This window comes from Nilaparvata lugens, chromosome 10 (genome assembly GCF_014356525.2).
Source record: "Nilaparvata lugens isolate BPH chromosome 10, ASM1435652v1, whole genome shotgun sequence".
In the NCBI taxonomy this organism is placed as follows: Eukaryota; Metazoa; Arthropoda; class Insecta; order Hemiptera; family Delphacidae; genus Nilaparvata; species Nilaparvata lugens.
Genome location: NC_052513.1, coordinates 38,107,958 through 38,130,969, shown reverse-complemented (window position 1 = coordinate 38,130,969; position 23,012 = coordinate 38,107,958). Strand labels below are relative to the sequence as shown.

General features: G+C 33.9%; 2 protein-coding genes across 2 annotated transcripts in view; one reads left to right on the top strand and one right to left on the bottom strand.

Annotated features, from left to right (window-relative positions):
• The window catches only part of LOC111055465 (rab GTPase-binding effector protein 1), a 40,127-nt gene extending 39,690 nt beyond the window's left edge, over positions 1-437 (bottom strand). Inside the window, 1 exon segment of the mRNA XM_039436807.1 lies at positions 181-437. Within this exon segment, the coding sequence (XP_039292741.1) occupies positions 181-238 (58 nt within the window). The 5' untranslated portion in view covers positions 239-437.
• A 216-nt stretch (positions 438-653) lies between these two features.
• LOC111055464 (cytoplasmic tRNA 2-thiolation protein 1) lies at positions 654-11,106 on the top strand. Its single transcript, XM_039436806.1, has 6 exons — positions 654-1,061; positions 3,975-4,206; positions 5,520-5,638; positions 7,185-7,373; positions 8,838-9,042; positions 10,546-11,106. The coding sequence occupies exons 1-6, from the start codon at positions 1,014-1,016 to the stop codon at positions 10,767-10,769; spliced, it is 1,017 nt and encodes a 338-aa protein (XP_039292740.1). The 5' UTR covers positions 654-1,013; the 3' UTR covers positions 10,770-11,106.
• Positions 11,107-23,012: the final 11,906 nt, after the last annotated feature.

The window sequence follows — 23,012 nt, the reverse complement described above, 5'->3', positions numbered from 1 at the left end:
TGAAGCATGAATCCTAAAGACAAGATAGAGTGCAATGTGCAACCATACTTTGCGGCCCAAATCACACAACTCAATCAAAAAATGTCTATTTTGTAAGACATGACATTATATCAAAACATTGAATGAATACGTTGGATGGATTTCCTAAATAGATGAATTTTATCCTTATCCCTTTCTTACCATTATTATCATCTGGATCAGTGTCCTTGAAGAGAGTTTCATTATTGACGGTTTCCATAATTTAAAGTTATTTAATTACAAAGAAATCGAACACTATAAACACTGCATGGTAAGAAATATTGCAAGTTAATATGAATAAAACAAAATTAATCTTAGAGACAGTTAGATATAAGTTGAGTAGTAATTAATTTACACAAAATCATTCCGCATAACCTAAACTTTTGACAAAATCCCAGATTTGCGTTGAAATCGAAATGCCATTTATACAAAGCAGCTGATTGTTCTAGAAAATCCATTTCAGGAAGATTTCTTAGATTTATAGGATGAATTGTGAAATATTTTTAAAAAAATATTGTATAATAATCGATCTAACAATAAAAAATAGCTTTCCAGTAGTAAAATGTTTGAAATATGATTTTTATATTTTATAAATTAGGTGTGGCTGAGTTGGGAGTGTTGGCACTACTTGGCAGACCTTTTCTCGTCTGCTTCAAAATGGCTGACTTTTTCGTCTGCATCGTGCAACATCAAATTTATTTTTGAAGTTTTAGTTGAAAATTGCCTTTTTTGTAAATCATGTTTTACAACATTCAAAACTTATAAAACTTGATTGTTTTGCTCAAGTAATAATAGTTTATGTGCTCCTGTATCTTTAACTTTGAATCTGATTTTCAACCCTTCGCTATCAAGGAGGGGATGGACCATCCCAATCAAAAATCGATTTCTTCTCATTCATCTAACTTTAGACTTTCAGATTTAAGAAATATTTCCAGTTAAAACTGTTTTATTATAAAAACATTTGTTTCAACTTTTTAAGAAAACAAATTTTTAAAATGCCGGTCGTGTGTAGTGCCAAATGTGGAAAGAACGCGGTCTTGAAGGTGAGTTTGACTTTGTGCAATAATAATATACTATTGTGTATTCAGTTTCATGTTTTCAATCTATAATCTCTACAATTATTTCTTATCATCATTGAGTAGGTTTTGTAGATGAATATTGTTTTTACTGTTAATAATCTTTGTGTAGAAAGACTCTGACTAAACAAAAGTGGTATGGGGATGACGCCATTATCCATTCCACCCTTCAAGCATAGCATTATAGTAGCATCTTTGGCATTTTTAATAGTTTCAATCTCTGTATCTTCAGTATTTCTCGTCAAATACTTATTCGAAAAAGCCTATAATTTGTATGGAATATAAATCTATTGACTAAAACAAATTTTATAAACTCATGATGAGTTATTTGCAGGCCAATAACTCAGTGGCTTATCCTACTGAGATGGGCAAAAGTATCCATCCCTTCCGGGCTTGCGACTCATAAATTTTAGTCTAACTGCCCGTTTTATTCCCCCTATTTTATCCTTCGCACATAAACTGTTTAATTCATGATTTCATCTGTAAGTATCGCAAGTCTCAAAAGATTCCACATTATAGACCAAACGTAAGATATAGGCTACACCAAATGACGTCCATTATTTATGTGCTCATGAGAACCTTCACATTTTCAATGTTATTTACTGAACATAATGTTTTGAAGAAGTGCTCGTTATTATAACTTATGTTCTGTAAACTCAACCAAAGGAAAACGTACTAAGTGAGTTTTAATATTTTTATTCTATGACTTAAGTTGATCATCCTACAGACTTGTTTTAAATTTTCAAAATGGCTATTTTGAGTGGTTTAGGAATTATTGATCTCTCTCAATTTGATCAACTTAGTTCAAATTTATTATCCATTCTTGTTAATGTAGTTGTACAGTCTAGTTGTACAAGTAAATTTCACAGCTTTGACTTCAACTATTCAACCTTAAATAATAACTTCGAATAAATTGAAACATAGCCACAACCATATTGTAATCATAATTTTTTTGCTGAGGGTGATGTCCACATGAGCTCTAGGCAGATTATGAGAGATGAATGGACCTACAGTTTCAGGTAGATTCCGAACCACCAGGAAGCGATTTTACAACTCATAAATACAAGTTATTATTTCAACTTTTTGATCATAGATGGATATTTTAACATTCCAGTACAAGACCTTCTACTAGTAATGATTACTTACTCTAGCTAGCTTACTTGTTACTTACTATTGAAAGTAAGTAATCAAGTTACTTACCAACTGTCAAAGTTTCTATCAAGAATCGACTATCTCGGATATGCAATGGTGCCCACTCGAGGAAGGGGATATGGAAGGAGACTGAGTCCTCAAGATTCTTGGGGGGTGTTTCAAAATGAAATCATTAGATAGGTCCCCAAAAAATGTTTTAGGATGACCTCTCACTCCATTTTTTGGTTTTCAATAATTTTTACGGAGGGACGGTTAGGAGATGATTTTTTTCTAGTTTCAGGGGGGTGGGCTCCTCTGATATATGATACTACTAGTAGTTCTATGAACAGTAGACCTCGCGCAGTTATAAACCGCAGCCTCTTCTTATACTGTCCATCATAGTAAATCCTGTCTGTATGTCGTGTCGGCAAGATATCGGTGTGAAAACGGCTAATGGCGGTTGGTGTATCAAAAATGCTAACATCAAAAGCTAATCTCCTTCAAAGATATACTGGCAACAGAGTTCAAAGCAGAGAAAGTTCGAGAGACAATAATACTATCTTATTTTAGTTATCAATTGCATGCGTTATTGGACGCAATCAATAGTTCATTTAATAGTGCATAAAAGTGTATTCAATGAGGCATGCAATTAATAGTCTACCCAGCTGCTGATTTTTTACCAAGTTACATTGAGATATTGAATTGCATGCGTCATGGCATGCAATTTTGTAATCCACTCGACAGCTGATTTATGATGAATAATTCTATAGTGTGAGTTTTACTCTAATATTGGCGTATGAAGGAGGCTCCTTTTTCCTTTTATATTATCCTTGAAATGCAAAATTTTCAAAAACCTTGTATGTATGGCGACGCGCAATTTATAAAGGAACATACCTGTCAAATTTCAAGAAAATATATTACCGCGTTTTGCCGTAAATGCGCAACATACAGGGTGGGTGAAAAGTCCGAGAACGGCTTAATATCTCATACACAAAGGTAATTTGACGGTGGGTGTGATTGGGAATCCTACTCAAATTGAAAAAAACTACTTTACAATGACAATAACATCCCCAATCACACCCACCTTGGAATTACTTCTTTTTATGAGATACTATGCCGTTCTCAGACTTTTTTCTCTCTTTTATACTTTGAATATTATTGATTAATAATGTGAATATTTCCGAAACGGTTTGAGATATCGATATGCGGTTTCCGACATTCATTTTTTCTTGAAATTCCCTATCGAAATCATGTATCGCACGACCACCTTACTATAATTTAAAAAATGAAGTTGCATTCAATATGGCGGACCAGATTTTTAAAGACATTATAAAGTAGTTTTTTCGATTTGAGTAGGATCCCTCAAATTATCTTTGTGTATGAGATATTAAGCCGTTCTCGGACTTTTCACCCATCCTATATAAACATTTAAACATTAAGAAATGCCAAACCGTCGACTTGAATCTTAGACCTCACTTCGCTCGGTCAATAATGACTTTGTAATGGGACCCTAAGCACACCAATAATTTTACGATTTTTTGCTCAAACCATTCTTCTATTAACTCACTTCTTACTTCCATCCTCATTCAAACTTACTTCCGTCTTTATTCCTTCACCTCCTTACTGGTACTTGATTACTCACTGACTTACTTCTTCAACATTATTCACTCACTCACTCATTTACCTGCTTTCATCCTTATTTACTTACCTTCTCTGATTATCATTTTCATTTTATTTTACCCTTTCCAGAGACCGAAAACAGGCGACGCCCTCTGCAAGGAGTGTTTCTTCTGGGCGTTTGAGACGGAGGTGCACAAAACCATCGAGGGTGGGGGGCTGTTCAAGCCAGGGGAGGTGGTGGCAGTGGCTGCTTCGGGTGGCAAGGACTCCACTGTGCTCGCCTATGTCCTCAAACTGCTAGATCAGCGATACAGCTACGGTCTCAAACTGGTGCTGTTGTCTATCGATGAGGGCATAACTGGTGGGTATTAACATAGAATATTCATACATTGATATGAAAATAACATCCAGGTACCCTTTTTTAAAATATATTTTCATTTTCCATATGTCTCAGCTTTAAAGCCGTTTTCGTATTCACTTGAAAATGGATTTAAAGCTGAGACATATGAAAAATAAAAATATATTTTAAAATCCATTAAAATCTTTAAATCCATTTTCAAGTGAATACGAAAACGGCTTTAAAGCTGAAAAATATATTTAAAAAAGGTAGGCTACCTATTTCAACAGAGTTGTTATAAAGTTTTTCATCGTGTAAAACAACATCAATTTTAATAGTTATTATCGAAATACCGTAGTGTCTTCATTTTAGTACTAACTTCATACAAGGTGTTGTAGATTTTTCCAAATGAAACCATAAGTGTACCCAATCAAACTGTACTTGTGAAGCAATAATAAAAATTATTCTCACTTGAAATCAAATAACAGTATTCAAAATTATTCATGGTTACAATTACAAATCATATAAATATGATTAGGGACGAATAGCAGTCTTGGCTCTTGGCCCTTATGATGATGAAAGTGATAGCTTTTTAGTTTCGAATTTGCTGTTTTTGCTAAATATTTATTCCTTAGAAATTGATAGCCTGTTTCGATTCGATTGTGCTGCTTTCACTTAGAATCCTACTCTACTACATGGGTTTCCCATAGTTGAGTAGGTTAATTTCCAATAGAATTAAATTCCTTATTTTTTCATAAATCTATTGTATTGTAGATATTTTGTACTTTTTAAGTTTTAATTGCTTGATTGTATTTGTTAAAGGAAATAAATTTATTTATTATTAATCCATTCCTTCTAACTTGAGCAAACTGTAATTAAATGATAAAAACTATATTCACCTGTAATAATTGAGTAAACGTCCTAGCCTATCAGTAGGATAAACATTGTAGTTAGTACTCACTTTTTTGGGCTGCTGAAATTATCGAACACAATAAAAGATATCAGGCACCTTTTTATTTTTTTCATAACACAACTAGTTTTAATTCTTCAAGAACCATTTCAAAGTGTATAAATCTATTGAATGAAAAAGACTAAGAAATTGTCAAAAAATTTTGACAATTTCTTAGTTTTTTCATTCAATATGAATAATTACCACAATATCAACTTCTCAACTACACAAAAAGTGTAAAAATCTACATTTGGCTCTGGAAGAGTTGAAACTAGTTGTGTTGTGATAAAATAAAAGGGTGCCTGATATCTTTTATTGTGTTTCAATCCCATCAGTAATTCATTTCATTTCTCCAGATTATATTATACTTTTTTCTGGTGTGGAACAGGATACAGAGATGACAGCTTGGAAACAGTGAAACAGAATAGGGATGACTATGAAATGCCTCTCACCATCCTGTCCTACAAGGAACTGTACGGATGGACTATGGACGAGATTGTAGAGCAGGTTGGTATTCAAACAATATTATTGAAATACTTGTTGAAGTGTGAAGTTTTTAGCTCAAAAATTTCTATTTTTATTCAAAATTTAGACTTTGAATAATTACTAAGTTACTGTTCTATATTTTTTGATTGTAGACTCTAATAGTACCTATTTGATTCAAATTTGCTCGTTTATCTGAGTATTGAAGAGCGTAAATTGTATTTTGAAAAGTGAAAGTGACATAACCAACATTTTGATTTGGACAGTATAGTATAAATTGGAAATGGGACCAGTTTTGGGCATGAGCCTGTTGTGCCTTTCCTCATGTTAAGTATTTGTACACAATGTGATGAATAAATAAATAAATAGGTGTTGAAACAGTTATTGAAATATTCATTTTTGTTAAAAAGTCTGGTTGGTATTGAAACAATAAATTCAAATAATATATATACATTATCCACATAACTTAGTTGTCTTCTACATTGATCATGCATTGGAAGTGAACTAGTATTATTATAGAATGAGTTTGGGTTTGACATAAACATTTTGTATCACTGTTTGAATCTACTTAGATTTATTTAAATTTGATATGATAGCAGTGTCTTTTGTTTTTACGCTATATTCAGTTTTCCACAAAAAAATTAATTATTAATTTCAATTGTTTAAATTTATGTTGAGTGTAAGTTATTCTAGAAACTTTTTGTGTAGTTGAGAAGTTGATATTGTGGTAATTATTCATATTAAATAAAAAGACTAAGAAATTGTCAAAAACCACAGATTTATTGAAAGTTAGAAAGACCGGTTTTGGTTGTTGAGATTGACAATGGTGTAACAACCGAAACCGGTCTTTCTAACTTTCAATAATAATCTGTGGTTTTTGACAATTTCATAGGGCCGGTTTCCGAGCTTGGGGTTTAGCTAAGTCCTAGAACAGTTGGAGTCAGAAAATTGGCTTTCCAAAACGGGGCGTAGTCGCAGCTTTTATAACAGTAGTCTAGTTTTTATTTTCTCATTTCTATAAATTGGAAACGTTTTTCCTTGACGAATTAGAGATTCATAAATAATTCAAAATAGCTGAAACTTTACACTATTTTCTCTTTATTTTATTTTGTGTTCAATTTTCTAGTTTTTCGAAATTTAATTCAAACGTGACTATGACAATGACTGCGACTACGCCCCGTTTTGGAAAGCCAATTTTCTGACTCCAGCTGTTTAAAGTCTAGGACTTAGCTAAATCCCGAGCTCAAAACCGGCCCTTAGTGCCGGTTGCACATAAGCCGTTAAATTTTAACCGTGATTAATTCCATGAGAGCCATCAGAGAAGCCGTCTTCTCAAAAAAACCTCTGATTGGTTTCTCGTGAAATTAATCACGGTTAAAATTTAACCGGCTGTTGTGCAACCGGGCCTTAGTCTTCTTATTTAATTATTCTAGAAAGTCTGTTCAATTATTAGTTGTAGGAACTGCTGCTTATGGGGCGTGGATCTGTCATCCAAACAATCCTATTTTTCTTTATTCATTTCTTTTTCAATCAACTCATTCAACTTTAGCTTATATAATATATTTTTCAGATTGGTCGCAAGAACAACTGCACATTCTGCGGCGTATTCAGACGCCAGGCACTGGACAGAGGTGCCTCTCTGTTGAAAGTGGACAAGGTAGCCACAGGTCACAATGCGGACGACATAGCCGAGACTGTTCTCATGAATGTGCTCAGGGGAGACATTGCTAGGCTCAGGCGGTGCACGGCCATTGCTACTGTAAGTCACGGTTACTCTTGATCAAAATAACTGTTACTCTTGTTGGGAGTAGAAGATATTAGGAGAAAGTCGGTGTGTTTCACTTTGTTTGAAAAGTTATATGCTTTAGTTTGTCAGTGGTAGGTAACGGTTACTGTAACTGAGTAACGGTTACTGTTAGTGGAAGTAGCAGTTACTTTTATCGAGAGTAACAGTCATTGTTGATGGGAATTGATATAAGTACCAGTTAGTGTGAGACACTTTCCGCTGTTATTGTTTTTAGAATACAATGAAAGTAGGAATTGTTGAAATTAGCATGTGTCTAACATGGTACGCCATAGTGTACCATTTCCACACAGAAAAAACTAAACAAGTAGAGGACACATTATAAGAATTTTTTGTAACTAACTATTTTATGTAATTGTAATTTATCCATATTTTGTGTAATTGATGTTGTAGTTTTAGTTTTTTTTGTTGGAAATGAACATTTATTTATTTAAATATGTCTAAAAAGTTGCATGCAATTGGAGAAACTTTCTCCATTCAGACTGCCCGCTGAGTTAGTATTATTGTTGTGTGATAGTGATCATCAGTGTAGAAAGCTACAATATGTGATTACTTTATGTGCCAAGTTTATGGGAGCCTAAGTCTTCAGGATTTTTTTATGAACAGGCTCTGAAATAAAGGTTCTATACCACAAGTACACTTAGTGAATCCTATACTATCAAACGAGCAATTTCTGTTTATATGTTTGTATTTCACCGGATCTCGAAAACGGCTCTAACGATTCTCTTGAAATTCAGAACATAGTAGGTTTATAATGTGAAAATTCTATTGCACTAGGTCTCATCTCTGGGAAAACTCGCTGAAGGACATTAAAAGGATAATTTTCATCCATCCTTGGAAAAACAGCTGAAAATAATTATTTCGTCGTCTGTTGATGATGGAAGTGATTGAGCAAGTTCATGTGTGTGGGACTGTGTCAAAATTATGACTCAGCTGTTGAACTTTTGCTATCATTCAATCAGTTACTTAGTGCCGGTTTCAAAAAAGCCGGGTTATTTTTAATCTTGATTAATTTCAGTAGAGCCATCTTTTTGAAATGGTCTTCTCTGATTTGGTTCACTTGAAATTAATCAGGATTAAAATTTAACCGGCTTTTGTGCAACCGGGCCTTTGTGAGAGAAATTTTTGTATTCCTCTGGGAATTAATTTCAATTCACTGTGATTAGATAGAACATTCCTGTATGAACTATGAATATTATTATAATTTCTTCTTTCGTAGAATATTTGTTATGCTTTTGTACTCCAGAGCAAAGCTCGGTCCCCAATATTTACACTTATGGGTAAGAGATGGTAATGTTATTCCAGATGTTATTGAAACTCTTTGCAATGTACTTTAGTCTTGTGGAATCAATTCTCTCAGTAAACTGTACTTTGATTCGGGAACATTTTTTCAAACTCATAATTCTTGTGTTTGTATAGGAAAGCGAAGGTTCGATACCACGCGTGAAGCCACTCAAGTACACCTACGAGAAAGAGATAGTGATGTACGCCTACTTCAAGAAGCTAGTGTACTTTTCGACGGAGTGTGTGTTTGCACCCAATGCCTATCGCGGCTATGCGCGCACCTTTCTCAAGGATCTCGAAAAGATACGGCCCTCTGTCATCATGGATATCATACATTCCGGTGAGAATTTGGGCGTAGATTTGAATGAATAAATAATTGAATAAACGACATTTTATCGCCGTTACAACTGTGCCATTTGCATAGTGCAGTTAAATAGTTATTTGTGCAACTAGTGCGCAAAGTGACAGTTTGCTGCACCGAAAGAAACGTTTACGCCCGAGCCGTAGGCGAGGGCGGAATGGTTTCTTGAGTGCAGCAGAGGAACTTTGCGCACGTATTTCACATTAAGTTTTTCCTACAGTTAACATTGAATATGAAAAGTGGGTAATTATGGGTAAAATTGCCTGAAATCCATCAAATGTTTTTCTGTGAAATTTTATTATTGATAAAAACCTTAATTTATTGTCAAATGAATAAAAATGTTGTCCTTGGTTATAATATCTACTTAATAATTAGCGCGTTGTGCTTGGTTGCACCTCTGCTCACTATAGCAGCCACAGCAGTCACTGTTACCAACTTCATTTTGATTTTGCTGCACTGTTGCTCCATATAACCTACTAAGTATTTTGCGTTGCCATGTTGCAAATCTGGAGTGCAGAAAAATTTTTCCCGCACTAGAGCGGAAAAGTGATTCTTTGCGTTCTGTAATCAGTGCAGCAATGGCCACTTTTCAACGTAACTGTAGGAAAACTTAATTTCATTTTTAACTCGATTAAATCTATATCAAGTTTCATTTGTTATAATGTGATTCATTTTGAGTTTAAGCCACCAGCTGATTCAATATTCCCTTTGAGGTTTCACTGTGCAAACGGCCATAAATGAATAATTGATTGAATAAATTGAAATGTGTTTCCACAAAGCCGTTACAGCATAAACGAAGTTCAGTTTTAATTCAGTTCAAAGAACAACTGTAAACCAAATAAATTATCTTCATGTGTTGTTATGAAGGTGATGTTGTAGTAGATTTATCTGTATTGAATGAAATAATTCTCGGGCCACTCCCGTGTTTCGGATGGACACGTTAAGCCCCGTCGGTCCCGGCTGCCTAAAAAGCAGTCGTTAGGTCATGTCAGAGGCCCCGAAATTGATCAGTTGCGACCTGAAAACTCTGACACCAGACCTGAGCCAGCCAGGTCACACGATATTATTTTGTATTGAATAAAAACTACTAAATGTTGTCAAAATCACTGGTGTACCAAAACAATTTGAGATACTAGTTTCGGTTCTTGCTTTGTTATAAATCTCTAGTAAACTCTAGAGATTGATCTCAAATTGTTTTAACAATTCAACTTGTTGATCAAATGTTATGGAAGTCCGGATCCTGTGGAAAGGGTGAATCGGTCCAGGGATCAACTTGTGAGACCATGACAATATTGTGATGATATTGATAATTTCTCTTTCGTTCTAATTTAGTTCAAATATGTTGATCTGTTTAGCTGTTTCTTGGTTTTTTCAATGTGAGGTGAGACCCTGACCATATGTGGATTATGTTAGCTGTTTCTTGGTACTTTCAGTGTGAGTACTCTGTTGTATTAATGATTTGTCTTTGTTTCCGTTTCCCAGGCGAACGTCTGTCAGTACGTGACGACGTCCGTATGCCGACCCGTATCACGTGTGACCGCTGCGGTCTCGTGTCCAGTCAGGCCATCTGCAAGGCCTGCACCCTACTGGAGGGCCTCAACAGAGGCCTGCCAAGACTGGGCATCGGCAAGGAGAGCAAAACTAACCGGATGCGCGCGCAGCTCGCAAGCGACAGCACGAAAAAGAGCGTTGGTGATGAGTTTTAGTGCGCTGGGGGCAGCATGAAACAGAGCGTCGTCGAGTTCTATTGTAGGGAGATTTTCTCATTGAAGGCCTGTACCCGATTAATATTGTCAAGTGCTGGCTTATAATGTGGATCTCTGGCTATACTAAAATAGCTAGTCTCTTTTCTGTTTAGGACTACTTGTAATATAAATAGAAATACAAATCTCAGTACCCTTTTTTGAATTATTTTATCACAACATGTTTCAAAATTCATGCCATTTTCAAGAGAATCACTTGAAAATGGCATGAATGTTGAAACATGTTGTGATAAAATAATTCAAAAAAAAGGGTACTGAGATTTGTATTTCTATTTATAAAATAGCTAAAGTGCGAGATAAATTACTTTTAACACGGCTCTTTCTCGAAGACGGAGAGGTCCGATGCTCTATCCTCCACTAACCACTCCCACTACCTAGCAGCATTCTCCTTCTTTTGTGTCTGAGTGAGAGAGCTTTGTAACGCGACGCGGCAACACTCCCCTCCATCTATTGCTGGAAATGTTCCAAGTAGTGTACTGGTCAGCAGGTATATTGGTTTGTGTATGTTACAGAGATGTTTTCATCACAAGAACATGAAGCAAAATGACACGGCGCATCCAATTGTGCGCAGGATGTCCGTCTGTGTCTATGCTACAAACTGTGGAGGGAGAAATGGGTTTCTCCTCTTCATGTTAAAAGTAATTTATCTCGCACTTTAGTTTTGACTATTAGCTAATACTAGTTTTATCAGACTAATAATTTGTTGCCGAAAATCAAGAACAATACTTGTTTCTATAATTATATTAGATAGTGTTTTTTGTATTTGATGAAATGGTTAGCTTTGATGCTTCCAGTCAAGTGCCAAATAGACTGTGATAGTTATTCGTGATAGATACTAGCTGGGACTTTGTTATGTCTGTATTTTATAAATACCATATAACATCAGCATTTTTGTTGAACACTTATGGATATTGTATTATTTTATTATTCAATATTTAAATCCATTGTGTCTTTTATACAGTTGTATAATATTGTAAATATTTTATGGGTATACTTGTATTATATCTAAATATAAAGTTTTTATTTTGTTTTTAATTGTTTATCTTTTTATTTTTCCATTTTATTAGTGGTTAGAATTGAATTGATGCTTGTAAAGTTTATGTTTTGAAGCTTACCTCTCTTTTTCATTCATTGAGTAATCATAGTTTGATGATTACAGTTGAGGCTGATTGTTCCATGAATGCATACATTTGTAAATGAGTATGATATTTAATTTAATTTGTTTCAACGCCTTAAAACAAACCGGGAGAAATTTCTATTACAAATCTGTATTCTTCACAATAATTATGGTTAACCTTACAGTTGTGTTGTGAGTGATGTTGTGGTACTTTTCCACAATGACAACAAAAATTTAAATTGTCAACCACTTTTTATTATTATAGAATATTATAATATACACAGAACCTGGTTTCGTGGCTTTACCATATCATGGATAATATGAAATATGATCATAACTAGCTTCATTATGAATACATACCAGAATGTATTGATTACAAATTGATTATAATATTTGTGAAAAATCATTCAATGCATGATTTATGTGAATTATCCATCAGTGCATATTATTATGATAGAAGCTTCTGTATAGTTTGATTTAATCCACCAAACTACTAAACAGAGTACAGATTTAAAGAGATCTGGCTCTTCAATTTTTATTGAGATTCCAAAATATCAAAAGAGGAGAATAGAATAGAATGACTGCCTTTATTTTATACCTGGGAGGGCGAAGTTAGGGCGCAGTCGACCCTCTCTTACGCCTAACCCTCTAGGAGAGAAGTTCTTGAAGCTTGAATCATTGTGAAAAAAACACTAAATGCATGATTGATGGTTTATGTCAATGAAAAACAAATTATGTTCAAATTCATCCCATGATTATTGGTTTATGTCAGTGAAAAACAAATTCAACCTTGTCAAATAAAATATTATGTAGGTTACCACCATAGGTATTTAACATTTTATATTCATTCATTTATTGTATAAAACACTATAATCATAATACAATATTTCATTCATTTATTGTATAAAACACTATAATCATAATACAATATATGACATTGGAGGAAAAACTAGGCTGAGCCTGTACTATTTCTCTCCAAAAATTTTGATAAAATGTTAATGTTGTCCAAAAGTTAAGGTTATATTCATGTGCCTCTAGAATTACTTGTATTTTGACGTCACACACTGTTTCGTCACTTGATTTTCGGTCCAGGAATGATGATTTAAAAATTTTGAATATCTTCATGTGCCTCTAGAATTACTTGTATTTTGACGTAAGATTGACGTACTTGTATTTCTTCTTGGCCTGTAAAATGTGTTCGATTTGAGATCCAAATTCTTGTATTGAATTCGAACAGTTTTAAGCTGCTCTACAGTAATATTCTAGTAGTCTTTTAAAATGTTCTGCATGAGATCCATCTAATTTATTAAGATGATTGCCAAATTCAACTAGTAACATTCACTATATTTATTTATTTACAATGCAAATGACACTAATGTAATAACATTGAAAGATGAAATAATAAGGTAGTCCTTGTGCTATTTTTCTTCCAAATTTATATGTGACAAAGTCCAAGATACACTATTTTAGGTTTCTATTGTGAGGAGATTCACTGAAATCTGTTGGCATTATTTTTTATGGGAAGCATCATTGTTCATTATTATCATTATCATTGTTCATTATTATCATTGTTCATTATTCATAAGGGATGCTACATTTAGAACCGAATCTTACTTGTACAGTACTATTCTGTGAAAACTATTGCATTATATTTTTATTGCTATTAGTACTATTAAGTAGCCTACTAGTTATTTCTATAGCAATAAACTTTGTAACCATATCGAAATTCTTGTGAACGATCTTTGTAATTTTACAAATTTTCATAATTTATCTGTAATTTAGACCAGCGAAACGGACCCATGATGACGTCACGAGGCTGCCAAGGAATGAACTGTCAGCTATTTGTCCTTATCATTCTCCTGTCGGGTTGAAATTGAAATTCCCGGACGGAGAACTGATAAGGGCCTATGGTTGGCTCAAACTTCTTTCTTCCATCGACCAATCACAGACCATCAGCACATCGTTCTTCTATTAGTGTTAGATCTACTTTATAATAATAGTCTTGATTTGACCAGCTGATAGACTTTAACCATGTTCAAATGCCTTGACCAAGGTTGGTGAAACGGGGTACTAGTTATCCATTTTGCTTTAATGTTCTATTTTTCTTTGCACTCCGCTTTTTAAGTTCTATTTATTATGAATTGTATGTACTCATTTCATTATGTTGGTAGGCTTAATATATTCATAGAATAAGATTTGCTATATATGTAATGTTCTTTTTTGTTATTTTAATATGCTGGTAAAATGTACCTAGTTAGGCTAGGCACACACACTAAATAGTCAAGACAAGACTAGTCACAATTAGTCACAATACTTCACATAGTTGCTTATGAAGACATGTCTAATTACAATGACTAATCGGTGTGTGTTACTTCATAAGCAACTATGTGAAGTATTGTGACTAATCGTGACTAGTATTGTCTTGACTAATCGGTGTGTGACCAATAAATCAAATCTAAATTTATTCAAATGTTATCTTAATAATTTATCGTCTGTACAGTAATTATCAAATTAAATACATAATTTTAATAGATTCAACAACTATTGTAATTCACTGAAATATTCATGAAAAGTATCAATTACCGTAAAGTGCTTTCAATTATTATTATCATTGAATCTCTTATAGAACTATTATCCATGTCAATTGGTCCATCAGTAGTTATCTATTAGCTGTTCCATAGAACAGATAACTGTTTGAATTTTATTGAATTTATTTATCGAATTCCCTCATAAAATGAATTGTTACTAATATTTATACTACCTATATTTTTCAAAATTGTGTTAGAAATAGTAAGGACTTTGCCTGTTTTTCTTCCACTACTTATTTTTGTCATTAAATAAAATAAATAAATATTGTTGTTTGTTTTGAGGTTGTTATAAATTCTTATAGAATCTGTTTAAGTTTGATTATTTGTTGGTATCGTTAAGATTAATGTATTTATTGTATAAAATTCTATTCCCTCGTTATTATGGTCTTTAGAAAGTTTAATCACATGTAGGAAATAAGTGATAGATTATTATTATTTTCATTGAAGTGATTGAAGTTTAAAATACAATTCTATTATTATTATCATTATAATTATGTAGATTGTTGGAATCTACACAACACTTATTGACTATTGAATCTACTAATTCTGTAGATTATTGATATTGGTTTTTCATAGACATAAACCAATAATCATGGGTTGAATTTGAATAGAATTTGTTTTTCATTGACAAAAACCATCAATCATGCATTGAGTGTTTTTTTACAATGATTCAAGCTTCAAGAAACTCTTCTCTTTTGATATTTTGGAATCTTAATAAAAATTGAAGAGCCAGATCTCTTCAAATCTGTACTCTGTATAGTGAAATTTGCCATAACATTTTACAATCAGTACTTACATTAAAAATATGATAGATACTATAAGTAATATTATAATAAGTAAATTTATATAAAGGCACTACCGGCATAAGTGGAACTTGTTCGCCAGCAGTGAGTGCGATTGAAAATTACAATATTATAACATTAATCAAGACTAAAAGTGGATATATACTATAATATCCATAGTAGAGAATCAATAAAGTAGTTATTATGCATAATATATAATGCATAGTAGTTAATAATATGCATAATGATATGCACTGGTGGATACTTAACATCAATCATGCATTGAATGATTCTTCACAAATATTATAATCAATTTGTAATCAATACATTCTGGTATGTATCCATAATGAAGGTAGCTATGGTTATATTTAATAAATTATCCATATTTATTACGAAGCATGCAGATTTGTAATGGAAATTTCTACCGTTTTGTTTTAATGCGTTGAAAGAAATTGAAGTTTAAAATACAATTATTCTATTATTGTTATCATTATAATTATGTAGATTATTGGAATAATAAATTTTAGTTTATTTTCATTTGTTTGACGTTCATTATTTGATCTTCTCTTCTGCTACTGCAATAAAACCTTTATTTTTTCATTTACCAAATCTAGTTTGATAGCTTTTCTCCAAGACTACTGAATATTTAAAGAAAAGATTACAATTAATTTGATTTGTTTTTTCAATAAAATATATATAATCTTTTTATGTATTGTGTTTCATTTATACTCAGCCTTCAACTTATAAGAGCTTCCAATTTAAGTTACTGATGATTATTGAAGAAAATTGGGTTCATCACTTGCTACGACGTTAGTATTCATGATTGAGTTTTCAGTCTATTCTAGTAATTTTATAATGGTATCGAAATCAATTTTTATTTTCCTTGCCCTATTACCATAGGTAAGGAAAGTATTGCTTTCCAAAAAAAATTAAGGTACCCTAATTTAATGTTTTCTATACGTTTCAAGGTCCCCTGAGTCCAAAGACATGATTCTTGGGTGCTGGTCTGTGTGTGTGTGTGTCTGTGAACACGATAACTCCATTCCTAATTAACCGATTGACTTGAAATTTTAAACTTATACCATGAGATCCGGCAATAAGAAATTCAATAAAATTCAATTCAAAATGGCGGATAATGGCTAAAAAAAACATGTTTTTTACGGTTTTCCCGAAAACGGCTCTAACGATTTTCTTCAAATTTATACCCTAGATAGCAGCTATTCATAAGCCCTATCAACTGACATGAGTCTCATTTCTGGGAAAATTTTAGGAGCTCCGTAATATTCCTGAGAAGAATGTATTTTATTAAATTTCTATCATGATTTTCTCAAAAATGACTTGACCGATTTTTTTCAAATTCATACCCTTTATAGTTATATCAGCTCTATTAACTGGCATGAGTCTCCTCCCTGAAAAATTAACAGGGGGTCTACCCCATCCTTGAGAAATTTACTTTGTAACCTCCTTCTCGTGCGTGAGGTAGGTAGGTAGGTAGGTAGGTAGGTAGGTAGAGCAGTTTATTCAAAAGAACACATGTCGATATTTTATTTGTAGAACAGCTGTTTTGACAACTTTAAAAAAAATCCTTTAAATAATCTCATACTCATTCAAACAAAGGAAAATGTACTCTGAACACAATAACAATAGTATAAACATAGTTTTAATTATTTAGCCGCCAATCGGCATAATGTTATTCCCCTAAATTATCCTCGTTAATGAGGCTTTTAGATCAATGAGCAAGGAAAGTTGTGTGAGTGTACCACACCAGATTTTTTTTACAATGGTATCGAAATTAATTTTTTGGTATAAATTCACCAATTATATTACCACAGACAACCAGGCTTGAATCTGTTACGTTATTTTAGGCTCAAGCTTTTTATATGAAATGCTATCAGTTTCAAGTGCATATCGCTAGATGCATCACAACAAAGCTTTAGTTCAATATCTATTGGGATATTATTCTATAGTATGAATCTTTCAAATCTATTGTGATATTCCAGTACCTCCTTATTACTAGTAGTTCTGTGAACAGTAGACTTTGCGCTCAGTAAGTTATGGTCCAGTCAATATAGACATAGAAAAGGGAGTGTGCTTGCAATTTATATAGTAGTTCTTGTTTTTTAATATATTATTTGGGTACATAAGAGAAGTCCAGAACCAATTTCTTCATGCAAAATTTCCTTGTGCCCAAAAACCTCATATTTTCGGCTCATTTTCCAGTTCTCAGCTATTTATGCCAAATCTCGTAAACGGACAGAGAAATTTACTTTTTCCTTTTTTCAGATTATAAAATTCAGAATAAAATGAGATCATTCGGAACTCTCTATCTCTAATGAGTACTGAGTTATGATTTTTCAAAAAATGAGTTGAATTTGGAGAAAAAAATCAATTTTGATGAATTTTAGTTTTTGATCAACAATATCTTCAGATTGTTACCATTTAGATGTATAATTCAAAATCCCTCTGGGCGTATTTTTTTGCTCTACAATCTGAGATCAGATAGAGCGCTCTATCTCATAAATGGTAACAATCCGAAGATATTGTTGATCAAAAACTAAAATTCATCAAAATTGATTTTTTTCTCCAAATTCAACTCATTTTTTGTAATCTATATTATAGATTTCCAGATACACCTGACAACAATGCTCCTTGTATTGTGAAAAACACCTAATTTTCAGCTTCAACCATCATCACCAACTACATTGTCCTCACATTGATATTTCGCACAATGAAATGAGTTCATGTGATTATGTTCTATGAGAATCACCCGTTAGATGCACTTAATTTCAGTATTTCCTAGTGGAGAGGCGCGCTTAAGGACACCAATCTGAGCATTGTATCAAAAGTTATAAATGTTTGAAATTTTGATCCTTGAGGTGTCTGTCCTTAAGCGCGCCTCTCCACTAGAAAATACTGAAATTAAGTGCATCTAACGGGTGATTCTCATAGAACATAATCACATGAACTCATTTCATTGTGCGAAATATCAATGTGAGGACAATGTAGTTGGTGATGATGGTTGAAGCTGAAAATTAGGTGTTTTTCACAATACAAGGAGCATTGTTGTCAGGTGTACCTGGAAATCTATATGAGATAGAACGCTCTATCTGATTTCAGATTGTAGAGCAAAAAAATACGCCCAGAGGGATTTTGAATTATACATCTAAATGATGTAATTATACATCTTATTCTCATAGAACATAATCACATGAACACAGGTCTTAAGGTCTACTGTTGAGTGTGAAGCCGCCTTCAAACTTGCAACTTGAGCGAGTTATCCTGTGATGGGTGATCCACTTTACAAACTTGTAATACGAGCCAGGTTGGGCCCCACATCACATATTATCATTGCCCCGTTTTGTAATCTAAGTTGCCTCTGTAGTCAACCAATTTTGGTAAGGGTTGTCTAGTGTATGTGGAAGAAGAGGAAGGATGGGTAGAGAAGAAGAGATGAAAGTGGGGAGAATGCAGAAGAGGAAGGAAAGAGATAAGAGAAAAGAGAGAGAGAGAGTGAAAGAATAGGAGAAGAGGAAGGAAAGAGAAAAGAGAAAGAGAGAGAATGAATAGGAAAAGAGAATAGAATGGAGGAAAGGAAGGAGAGAGATTGATTGATTGATTGATTGATAAGAGAAAAGAGAGAGAGAGAGTGAAATAATAGGAGAATAGAATAGAATGGAGAAGAGTAAGGAAAGAGATTGATTGATTGAGTACTTTATTTTATGTAGATTACAATATATACTGGCTTATACACTTATATACAATAGCTTACAATACAGCAAAATTATGGATGAATTTACATAATATAGACTAAGAAAATAATTATTGAACTGTATATGATATGAAAAAAGCAATTTGGAATAACTATAGATAATATTGTTATGCATCTACATAAATTGGCGGAGCTTTGGGCATATCAATGTCCATTCTTTGGAAAGAACATTCAAAATATCCTTCCCACTAACTATCTCTACCAAAAAAGAGAGAAAAGGAGTGAGAAAAGGAAGGAAAGAGAAGAAGAGGAAGTGAAAATTAAGTGAGACAAAGAACAGGAAGAGGTGAATAGGAGAAGGAAAGAAAATAGAGAACAGAGGAGGGTGAGGAGAAGAGTTTGTAGAGGAGGAAGATAATAGAAGTAAGATAATGAAGAGGAATTTGAGCTGAAGAGGAGAGGAAGAAAAGGAAAGAGAAGAGAGAAAAGATGAATGAGAAAGTAGAGGAGGAAGAAAATAGAAGCAAGCTGAAGAGGAGAAGAAGAAAAGGAAAGAGAAGTGAGAAAAGATGAAGGAGAAAGTAGAGGAGGAAAAAATAGAAGCAAGCTGAAGAGGAGAAGAAGGAAAGGAAAGAGAAGATAGATAAGTGGAGGAAAGATGGATGAGGAAGAAGATGAGCTGAAGAAGAGGAGAACAGGGAAAGAAGAAAAGAGTATGTAAGGGAAGGAGAAAAAGTAGGTGAAGATGAAGGAGAAGAGGAAGGAGAAATAGATTAAGAAGAGAGTAGAGCAGAAGAGAATTGAAAAGAAAAAAGGTGATAAAGAAGAGAAGTTGAAGGAGGATCAAGAGTAGGATGAAAATAAGAAGGAAGATGATGAAGAACAGGAAGAGAGAGATTAGGATAAGGTGATAATGAGTAAAAAGAGATAGAGTGATGAGGAGGGGAGAAAAGTGAAGATTATATTTCTAGAAGGGGTTTAAAATGAAAAAAGAAGATGGAATTAGATGAAATAGGCAGAAAATAAGGAAATACAAGAAGTGAGGTAGAGAAGTAGATGTGGAGATGGAAAGATAAGAAGAGATACCTAATAATAAGAGAGGTACCTTCTCTTCTTTTCCTTCTCTCTTCTCTTTCCTAGAGATAATGTAGAGGGGGTAGAGAAAACGAATGATGATGCAGAGGAAGAAGTCGGAGAATGGAAGAGAAGAAGAGATGGAAAGATATAGGAAGACTAATAAGATGGATGGATTCTCCATCCAATCATGTGGGTTGTTATTACAGGAGCTCTTATCGATTAGACTTTGGACATAGTGTTACGGAATTGAAGGCAAACAACCTGCTATAACATGTTGCAGATAACACGATATAACACGTTGCATATAGCTTAATCTATATATATATATATATATATATATATATATATATATAAAAGCGAAATGGCACTAACTCACTGACTGACTGACTGACTCACTCACTCGCAGAACTAAAAATCTACCGGACCAAAAACGTTCAAATTTGGTAGTTATGTTCAGTTGGCCCTTTAGAGGTGCACTAAGAACGGATTTGGAAAAATTTCCAAAGATACACCCAAAATCTGCATTTTTCCAGCGTTTTTTAGCGCTGGTTTTTCAGCTTTATCGAGAACAAATGAACAGAAAATGTTCAAATTTAGTACCTACAGAAGTTAAGCTAGGGTGTAATAATGTTGTGTTAGAAGGAATTTGAAATAACGCCGAAGATACTCCCAAAATTAGCGTTTTTTCCAGTTCTTTCATCAAGTAATAGACAGAAAATGTCCAAATTTTAGACAGAGGTTAAGGTAGGGTCTAAAAATGTTGTTATGAGGTGACTTTAATATTCATCAAAGATACGCACAAAATCAGCGTTTTTCTCAGCTTTTCTGCGTTTTCTCAGTACTTTGACTTTCTGATGGAATGAAGTATGCTCAAATGAAAAAATGCAGGCGAGCGAAGCGAGCCTGCTGATCTCATTTCTGGACGATCCAGTCGGGGGTCCAGGGGGCGGAGCCCTCTGGCTAGACGGATATGGCAAGCGAAGCGAACCTGACGGCTAGTCTTGCTTATAAATGCAGGGTAGGCTAGTTACATACACATCGATTTTTGGTCGTACGATATTTTACCGTCCTTATAAATTCTATTAGATTGAACAGATGATTTCAAACATATGATGTTTGCCAAGTTCCGTTTAATCTCATAGAATTCATAGTGACGACAAAATATCGTACGACCAAAAATCGATGTGTGTGTAACTAGCCGTATGTTATCTCTGCTTATAAATGTTTATAAAATCCTCATATGAGTTCAGCTACATAATCTGTGTTTTATTTATTCATTCACTGATCACATAACACAAATCATTAAAATGATTGGGGAAGGTCAAACTAGCACAGCCCAAAACTACTGTTCCTTCCACAAATTTAGATTTATACTAAATTATCTATAGTTAGATATTATCATGCTACGATAATTGACCGAGCGAAGTGAGGTCTAAGATTCAAGTCGACGGTTTAACATTTCTCTTAATGTTTGATTGTTTGAATGTTTGAATGCTTGAATGTTTGAATGTTTGAATGTTTGAATGTTTGAATATTTGAATGTTTGACTGTTTGATTGTTGAATGTTTGAATATTTGAATGTTTGAATGTTTGAATGTTTGAATATTTGAATATTTGAATGTTTGAATATTTGAATGTTTGAATGTTTAAATGTTTGAATGATTGAATGTTTGAATGTTTGAATGTTTGAATGTTTGAATGTTTGAATGTTTGAATCTATATATATAAAAGCGAAATGGCACTCACTCACTGACTGACTGACTGACTCACTCACTCACTCACTCACTCACTCGCATAACTAAAAATCTACCGGACCAAAAACGTTCAAATTTGGTAGGTATGTTCAGTTGACCCTTTAGAGGCGCACTAAGAAATCTTTTGGCAATATTTTAACTCTAAGGGTTGTTTTTAAGGGTTTAAAGTTCGTCATTCAGCATGTATATTCTTCTTCTCCCAATCTCTTAATTATAATTGAAATTTCCATATCATATGTTACTATAGAACTATAATCTAGATAGAGTACCTCTTCGAAACAGTTGTTAACTGTCAACTAAATTAATAATTTTGTCAGGTTGGCATTAAGTTGAGTTGACTTTGTTAGGTTGGCACCAAGTTGAAGATTTAAATGCATTTATCGAGGAAAAATTGATTGGGCACTGCTACTTCAATCCTGGGAACATTATATTACTAGCCGTCAGGCTCGCTTCGCTCGCCATATCCGTTTAGCCAGACGTTTAGTCTGGACCCCCGACTGGATTGTCCTAACATGATAAAAATGCAGGTGAGCGAAGCGAGCCTGCTAATCTCATTCTAGGACAATCCAGTCGGGGGTCCAGGGGGCGGAGCCTCCTGGCTAGACGGATATGGCGAGCGAAGCGAGCCTGACGGCTATAGTTTGTTTAAAACTTCTTCATACTTCGCCTGGAGGGGCGAACTAAGGTGGTGGGGGCTGACAAACCAGTTCAGCCAATTGGAACGGGAATAGAACCACGCGGTAGTCATGGCAACAGGCATAGATGCCAGATTGTTTCACCCACACGCACAGTATCGCACACGTGCATTCTGAACCATAACTTCGCCAGAGAAGGTTTGCTCTGCGTTTGTCTTGCGTATGGTCACCGCCTCTTCTTTCCCCGTCTGTAGGCTTATAAGAGAGCACTCATTATTCTCACTCGTGAATGACCGTGTAAATACGGCAACACCGCGGCAGCTGCATCCCACCTTTTCGCTCCTCACCGTATCCCTCCAAGTACGAAGTAAATTAAAATACACTATAGTGTTTATATGTTTATATGTTTATATGCTGCGCATTTACGGCGAAACGCGGTAATAGATTTTCATGAAATTTGACAGGTATGTTCCTTTTTAAATTGCGTGTCGACGTATACAAGGTTTTTGGAAATTTTGCATTTC

Excerpts from the sequence above, each read along its gene's own strand:
- LOC111055464 (XM_039436806.1), top strand. The coding sequence starts at position 1,014 with ATGCCGGTCGTGTGTAGTGCCAAATGTGGAAAGAACGCGGTCTTGAAG. Across the intron at positions 7,374-8,837 it reads GGTGCACGGCCATTGCTACT|GAAAGCGAAGGTTCGATACC; the intron begins GTAAGTCACGGT and ends GTGTTTGTATAG. Across the intron at positions 9,043-10,545 it reads CATGGATATCATACATTCCG|GCGAACGTCTGTCAGTACGT; the intron begins GTGAGAATTTGG and ends TCCGTTTCCCAG.